The sequence below is a fragment of the Sceloporus occidentalis genome, unplaced genomic scaffold (genome assembly GCF_023333645.1).
Source record: "Sceloporus occidentalis isolate IW3139 unplaced genomic scaffold, rSceOcc1.0.p SCAF_30, whole genome shotgun sequence".
Classification (NCBI taxonomy): Eukaryota; Metazoa; Chordata; class Lepidosauria; order Squamata; family Phrynosomatidae; genus Sceloporus; species Sceloporus occidentalis.
In genome coordinates this window covers 5,574,814-5,583,470 of record NW_028317010.1, presented here as the reverse complement: position 1 = coordinate 5,583,470, position 8,657 = coordinate 5,574,814, and the positions used below count along the sequence as shown (strand labels likewise).

At 39.7% G+C, this 8,657-nt stretch overlaps 1 protein-coding gene across 1 annotated transcript in view; it reads right to left on the bottom strand.

The window, feature by feature from the left end:
* Window positions 1–1,018: 1,018 nt before the first annotated feature.
* LOC149298955 (inositol polyphosphate-5-phosphatase A-like) overlaps window positions 1,019–8,657 on the bottom strand; it is a 217,842-nt gene continuing 210,203 nt past the window's right edge. Inside the window, exons 14-16 of the mRNA XM_089486955.1 lie at window positions 3,532–3,600; window positions 1,288–1,324; window positions 1,019–1,068 (exon numbers count right to left, since the gene is read on the bottom strand). Of these exons, the coding sequence (XP_089343081.1) occupies window positions 1,019–1,068; window positions 1,288–1,324; window positions 3,532–3,600 (156 nt within the window). The remainder of the gene's footprint in view (window positions 1,069–1,287; window positions 1,325–3,531; window positions 3,601–8,657) is intronic.

Below are 8,657 nucleotides of genomic sequence, written 5' to 3'. Positions count from 1 at the left end.
AGAAATAATGTAACAAAGAGGGTGTGAGGGAGTCTGGGATTCTATCTAAAGCGTGATAGCCATCATTCTTTCATAATGGCTATTGATCTGAATGGTCGTTAAAGGTGATCATGATTATTGCACATTAGTGGCTATAGCCTTATCTATTCTTCCACGAGAGACAGATGCATTGGTCAACAATACACCTGAAACCATTGTCTTGATTACGCTAAGAATAACCAGCCCTGCATCGCTTCAGATGAGTGTCACCAGACATTGTGCCTTTATGACTTCATTAGCGTTTAAGTCTTAAAGAAAACCTATAAAAAGCTGAAAAAGGGTGAATAGTGAGAACAGGGTCTCTCTAAGTTCCATCACGATAGAAAATCGCAGTGTTTGCAGTGATCTTAGTCCCATCAGAACTGCTGGGGTAATTCCTCTATGTCACTGTAGGCTCCAGATATGCATTGCACTGTGCTACTGGTGCCCTGTGTAATACTGAGTCTGGATAATCCAACAAAACCCCGGTGGTGGAGAAATTTTAGGTGGGTATCAGTCATCCATTTGTGCGGAACCTGCGGAAACTCGTTAGAAGAAAAAAATGCCTATAGATTTGTATATGGAATAAAGAAGCAGAGGCTCAGCACTTCAATGGTGAGGTGAGTTTATTTCACCATTGAAGCGCTGAGCCTCTGCTTCTTTATTCCATATATTTGAGGGACTGGTGGTACCCTGGCTCGTGCACCACCTCATAACTGGAGTGCCGTATTCTCACTTTTTGTGTATAGATTTGTATAGTCTGATAGGGGATTTTGGCAACACAACACAGTGAATTAAAATTACCAAACTAAAAGAATATATATATATATTTTCTAACAGATGTTATATGACCGTACAAGAAAGTGAGGTATGTGAGACTTCTCGGGATATTAAAGTCTATAGTGGAGGATCCATAATTTACAAATGTGGCTGTTAGAAGTTGTTTTCATCTGCCCTTTTGTAAAATGGAGGCTGATTCACTGCTATACTGCTAGCGTCCTCACAATGTGGTCTCCCGATAGATCTTCTCATTGTGCTGGCATCTTTTTCCTGTAGAAGAAAAAAAAAAAGATTCCATTCTATTAGCATAAAAATGCAGTATACAAAAATACAACAGAAATGAAACCAATATATACAGATATACCACGACTCTAAAAATGTACCACAGGGAATATAAACCAAATCTGATAAAGAAAAAGAAAGAAAATGTATATTTACCACCACATCACTGCACGATACAACACTTGTGCACATGAGCATTGGCTTTACCTGCCCCTGAGGCTATTCGGAAGGACAGGAAGACAGGCTGTAAAGAGAGGGGAACAAAAACTGTTTAAAAGGAAACCAGGGACTGACCCCCTCAGATGTAACATGCTGTATTAACACCTTCATATGAGAAAAGTGGACTGAATATGATGCTCCATAATCTAGAAGCTCGTAGACTCTGTCAAAGTCATGGCATGTCTTTTCAGCAGAAACATGGAAGGTCTCGCTACTTTAATTCAAAGAGTCAAACAATTGGTCGGCAGAACTGGACAGTTGTTTATTTCTTCACTACACTGAATTCAAGAGGTAGCGCCATGAATAGCTGTTTTAAAGAAGGTAGTTTAGCCTGTACTAGAGCCTTGCGCGGGACTGTTTTTTTAATCCCGCAATGTGTGTGTTCTGCTCCCGCAACATATGTGTCCAATCCAGCCCACCCACTTAACTGATCTGCAGATTTCCCGCACACTCCCGCAAGGCTGACTTCGCGTTGCTCCCACACAGCGTTTCTTCTCTTGTTCCACCCAGGAACCCAGCAAAGTCAAGTGAATTTACGTCACTTCACGTGACTCTGCTGGGTTCATGGGCGAAACAAGAGAAGAGACGTTGTGTGGGAGCAACGCGAAGGCAGCCTTGCAGGAGTGCGCGGGATTACTGGGACCCGCAGGTACATTGTCGGGCTTTCTTTTGATACCATAGTTAGATAATTAGCTGAAAGTTTGGGATAAGAAATTTAGTTAAAAAAAAAAATAATTAAAAAAACAAACCTGCTTTTTTATATTTATTTTCCCCTTTGAATCCAAAATTAGGTAAAGTGACAGAATATCCCCTCAAAGTTTATCAATTCAGGTGTCCTGCTTTTCAGAAATACCTAATTTATATAGAATTTTCATACTTTCCCAGCACTTATAGGGAACATACTATAAGGTGTACATTATTCTTTACAAAGCCTGAAGTACAATTTGGGTGAAAAAAAACAAATTACCAAAACACACTGGTGGTAAAGTTAGTGAATTGAACATGTTAAAATGCAGAATGAGGAGGGTAAGTTGAATTGTCCTTCTTTAAAGTTGTCCCCAAATAGGACATGGGAGCAATATGACCATATTTTAAAAAAATGTTTTTAAAATTGCAAAATGCTACTTGTACTCATTGCCCTATAACACGCAAAAAAACCCCATAGAAACTTAAAAACATTCGGTATTTCTAAACTCAGGATAAATATTAGTATCTATTTATCAGGTTTTTTTTATTACCTTTTGTAGATGAGTAAAATAATTTTCAAATAAGTAAAAAAAAAGCGTTTTTAGAGGATGATCAAAATAGTGATATCTAAAAAACAAAACGCCCTCTTCCTGAAAAAACTATATGTAACTTGTGTGTGTACACTAAATGAGAGAGAAGACAGCTAAACACAAGCACCGCAAAAATTTTACAAAAGCCATGGGGGGGGGGACCAGCTTGGTCTTTAATGGGTTAAGCAAGAAATCCAAATGGAATTTGAAAGCTGCAGTAGATCTGGAAGTTGTCTGGGATAATACAATATGGAAGTTATAAATCAGCATATAAAGATGTATAAAACGGTTTATGTATATACTGTATTATGCTGAGATATATAGTAGCAAATATCACTTAGATAGGAAAGGTCTTGTCATTTGGAAAAATGTTGGCTTTGGTTTCTTCTCATCAACAATAAAAGCTTTATCAGGTATTCACATGGCAAATTAATTACATAGATACCAAATTGTTTGAACATCTAAATTGCAATGTACTGTATGTGTGATATAGAAAAGAATAAAATAAATAAATATACAACAAAAACAACAGATAAAGGGGAAACAGCTGTGAAATTGAAATTGAGTCGAAGGAAAGGAATAACGACAAGCCTTGGTATAAGGAAGGAATGGAGAAAAGAGGGCATGAAACAGAGTAATAAAAAATGTGTGCAAGTGTTGGCAAGAAGAGTAAAGGAAAACATAAGTAGATACAATAAATGGCAGCAGATAAGAATACAATAAAATAATGATTTGATAAAACGAGTAGACAGTAGAGAAAGAGGAACGAGAGATGATCTGCGAGCCATGCTTTTCTACAGTCTATAATGTTATTCCCAGTCAGTATCTGTCGCTTACTACTTTTGCCTCCCAAGAGATCATATTATAATAATTTTCACATATAGAGGATGACCATTCACTCCGGATGCAGGAATATAAGAATTCTTATCACTTCAACACATTTAATTCTCTTTACCTTGTGGTCCCCCATGCAGATATTTGGCCCAATGCTGTCATAAGTCACTATTCGTTCATCATTTTCTGACTATAAAAAGAAAGAAAATACACACTTAATATCTGGCATTTGGCTTGATGTCAAACACAACTAATGAAAGTAAGAAATATGTTACTCTGGCTTACGGACTAAATGTAGGTTAACAACACAGAGCTTTAACATCTCAGAATTGCGGCAGATTTCTTTTTCAATGAGCGATTTTCAGATGTACAGATATGATTTTCTATACCATCCCACTAACACATATCTCATGCTGCCTATTAACAAGTGCTTATAAAATGGTGGTATAAAATATATAATCGTTTGTAGCCACTTTTAGAAACAGAGCCAAGAGTAGTTGATAAGTTTGGCACTGATTCCTTAGTGTTAGACCAATCTGTTTGGGACTAAGAATTATTCAGTTTTGTGTATACGTTGTCTGTATATATAAATATATATACACAACAAAAATAACAGATAAAAGGGAAAAAGCTGTGAAATTGAAGAGTTGAAGGAAAGGAATAATGATGAGCCTTGGTATAAGGAATGGAGAAAAAGGGACATGAAACAGTAATAAAAAAATGTGTTGTTTTTGTTGGATATATATTTATATGTACAGACAACGTATACACAAAACTGAATAATTCTTATGTTCCCCTGAACACATACAGACGCGTTGTCCATGCAGCCTCTGTAGGGGTAACCTGAGGCAAGCCGCACTACAAATAGCATGTGTTTGGCAAATGGAGTATTACTTTGCTATTTGTGTACTTGGAAAGAAAACAGCGTCTGTAACAGGAACTACAGATTCCTTGGGGTCATCCTTGACTTATACATCTCCTTCATACTTCACATTCAGTCCCTGATCCTGCCGCTTGCACCTAAAAAGACATCTCTCGCATCTGCCCATTCCTCACCCAAGAATCCACAAAAACTCTGGTTCTTTTACTTATTTTCCATCTTGACTACTGCAACATTCTTATGGTTGGCATTCCTCTGTCTCGACTCTCTCCTCTGCAGTCTGTCCTAAATGCCGCAGCTAGGCTTATTTTCCTTGCACGCCGCTCCTCTTCTGTTTCCCCACTCTGTGAAACCCTCCACTGGCTCCCTATTACCTTTAGAGTTAAATGTAAAATCCTGGTACTAACATATAAATGCCCTCCATAACACTGTTCGTCCATACATTTCTGCCCTCATGAGCAAATAATCTCCTACGCGATCCTTGCGTTCTTCCCATGGGCTAAGGCTCTCCTCCTGACTTGTCACCTCTTCCTTCCCCGTCTACAAGATTTTTCTTGGGCTGCCCCATATCTCTGGAATCGACTTCAACCGAACCTTCAGCATTCACCCTCCCTCCCAACATTCAAGAAACATCTCAAAACCCACTTCAGAGAAGCCGCACCATCTTAGTTACTAGAACTTCCTTGTCACTGATACAACCCCCACACTACCTCTCACCCTTTCTCTATTCCTTATGTTTGTCCTCACCCCATTCCCTCAAGATTGTAAGCTTGCAAGCAGAGCTCTCTCCACCTAATGTATCGGTTTGTCTTAGTCTGTCAATTCTCGTCGTGTCATACCCTTTGAATATATGTATTGTATTAAGCGCTGCGTAAATTGTTGGCTCTATATAAATAAAAGATAATAATAATACACGAAATGCATTCTCCTTACAATTAGCAATATTATGGAATGCACTTCTCCGTGAAAGGGCACATTTAATTAATTAGGTGTATGTGAAAATAATTCACTTTGATCACAGTCACTTAAATTTATTGTGGGCAAGAGAAAAGCGATCAAAGGACCAAAGCAAGTCTGAATATGATTTAAAGTCACTAAGTGCAAGTTGAAAAAAACAAAACCTGAAAATGCCTGCATATGGCTGAAAAAATATTAGACGCTTACAGGGCCGGCCTTTGGGGTGTGCGACCTGTGCGACCGCACAGGGGGCCACACTCCAGGGGGCGCCGCCACGGGGTCCACCGCCGCGGGGTCCGACCCCACCGTAGCGTACCGCTGCCGCCAGCAGCGTACCTAGCTGGAGGAGCAGGCTCGCAAGGGAGCGGTATCGGAGGTCTTTAACAGACCTCCGGCTACCTTGAGTGATTTTAAGCCGGTTCAAGGATCTCCCTTGAACCCGGTTTAAAATCACTCAAGGGAGCCGGAGGTCTGTTAAAGACCTCTGATACCGCTCCCTTGTGATCCACACGGGAACAGCTGCTGTGCGCCGGGGTTTGATGTCAGATCCCGGCGCACAACACTGAAGCTGCGCCCACCGCTGTCCGTGCCCTCTGACCCGGAAGAAGACAGAAGAACTGAAGAAGAGGAGCGAAGAGAAGGAAAAGGAGAAAAGAGGAGAAAAGAGGAGAAAAGAGGAAAGGTAGGAAAGCATTCAGTGAGAGTGAGAGTGAATTGGTATATGTGTGGATTGGTGTATGTGTGGATTGGTATATGTGTGGATTAGTATGTGTGTGGATTGGTGTATGTGTGGATTAGTGTATGCGTGGATTGGTATGTGTGTGGATTGGTATGTGTGTGGATTGGTATGTGTGTGGATTGGTATATGTGTGGATTGGTATATGTGTGGATTGGTATGTGTGGATTGGTATATGTGTGGATTGGTAAATGTGGATTGGTATATATGTGTGGATTAGTGTATATGTGTGGATTGGTAAGTGTGGATTGGTATATATGTGTGGATTAGTGTATATGTGTGGATTGGTATACGTGTGGATTGGTATACGTGTGGATTGGTATATATGTGTGGATTGGTATACGTGTGGATTGGTATACGTGTGGATTGGTATGCGTGTGGATTGGTATGCGTGTGGATTGGTATGCGTGTGGATTGGTATGCGTGTGGATTGGTATGCGTGTGGATTGGTATGCGTGTGGATTGGTATGCGTGTGAGAGTGATGGGTGTTATGCTGTACCATTTCCAATGTCTTTTTCATGATCTAATTATGCTCTAAATGTACATCATAACTCCCATCATTCTATACTGTTCCATACAGTGGCAGAGCTGGGAGGCAGAGGCCTTGCACCCCCACCGCAGGACTCCTGAAAGGTAAGTGAACTTCAAAGAGGGAAAGGGTAGATAGTTAGGAGGGGGTAGATAGGGCAGAAGAGAGGGAGACAAGGGAAAGGGGGTAGATAGGGAGAAGGGAGTGAGAAGGGGTAGATAGGGCAGAAGAGAGTGAGAAGGCGTAGATAGGGCAATCATACTCCTATCATGCCAAGTCTGCGAGTACATCCTGGAATCTGGGTATGACTGGGCATGATAGGAATGTGATTGCTGTTAATCATATATATATATATAATAGTTATTTAACTGTTTTGTCCTATTTTGGTGTGTTACTTTAAATAAAAATGTTAGATTTTTTTATGGTGTGTGGGGGGTCATATTCGGTTTTGGCCAGGTAAATGCTGCACTTTCGGTTTCAGTCCAGAATTCGTTTCGGTGCATCCCTACTACTAAGCCAGACAATGAAGTGGTAGGCCTACACCACATCAATGTTTGGCGTAGTATATAGTGATTGGGGTTTTGTTACAAGTTTTGTTACAAGTTTTTATTCCTTTCTTTATTTGGGATGGGGGGGGCGCCAGAGGAGTAGTCCGCACAGGGCCCCAGAACACCTAAGGCCGGCTCTGGACGCTTAGGAGGTACACTGGTTGATGGTAGCCTGACGTTTTAGGCATGGGCCAATAGGAAAACCAGTTCCATTAAATGGACTTAAAACCACGCCAGTTCTTGTATTTTTGTATGTATTTGAAGAACAAATGTTATTACATTTTCCATCATAAAGAGAGCAAAATATAATTAGAGTGCCAATTTAAATGCATCCTACATTATGAAATTGCCTCATGGAGCTGGGTTGCCTACACTATCACAACATCAAGCAGTCTAGAAAATCGGAGAAACAGAATTATGGCTGTCATATACCATAAGGAGCCCCCCACCACCAATTTATGCAGATTTCATGTCATTACCCATTATCCCCCATATAAAAGGTACACTGGAATCCTGCTGTCCCTCATGTAGGAAGCTGATGTCTTTAGTTGATGTTGATACATTTTATTGGTCAGCATAGAAACAGATGTAAAGTTACATAAGCCTTCAGGACCTCAGAGGTCTCGCTTCAAATGGAATGGAGACATCTATTGTTCTCTACCTCCAATGTTTTTTAACAGACTTACTCATTATTCACATACAACACAACAGAAACCAACTAACTCCTTCTTATATTATTACTTCGATGGAAAAAAAGAATCCACAATTAAAAAGTTATATACAGAAAGTGGGAAAGGGCATGATCTGGAATATGATATCTCCCTTTTTAATACACATCAAAATAAAAACTACATTATTGGAAGGTACTGGGAATAAACAAACCTTTTTTTCCTCAAGTTTACAAGACTGACCCAATGCTGGACAAATAACTGTACTAGAGACCTTCTGTGTGTATTTATATGGCTAGAAATTGACAGGTCCCTGCATCAATAATATTTTTATTTGCTACCGTTAAACAGTAATTGCATTTTTTGGGGATTAACACGGCAACTGGGGGAAAAAGAAACATAATTCTTACCCACAGGAAAATGTACAATTCCCATAATGACAACTTGTATATATTGCAATGACATGTCAACCATTATTAAATATCAGCAATGATTTCTCTCTGTAATCAGTCAAGTTTGAATGAACAAGAGTGCAATATATACATCAGCGTTTGGACTAAAAACTAAATTATTTTAATGCATTACGCAAGCTTAAGGTCAGATTTACTTTATATTATGGTTGTCTGACAAATGACATAAAAAAACATAACCTTCTGTATTGTATGCATGAACACTTTCCAATATTTCAAGATCATAATGGCACTTCCATTGCAAGTGAAAATGCATTCATCAAAAAGAGACTTGATAATTTACAAAGGCAGCATAAAATTGTAGATTTCCGACTGTATAATCTTTAGACAGATAAACAAATGACAGTACTGCACAAGCAAGAAAGGTGCACACTTGGCTGAGCATTCATTACTGCATGCTATCAGGCGTCAACGTGACTCGCGAGCAGCGAGCAACCTTTGGTGGTTTAGGGCTCAGA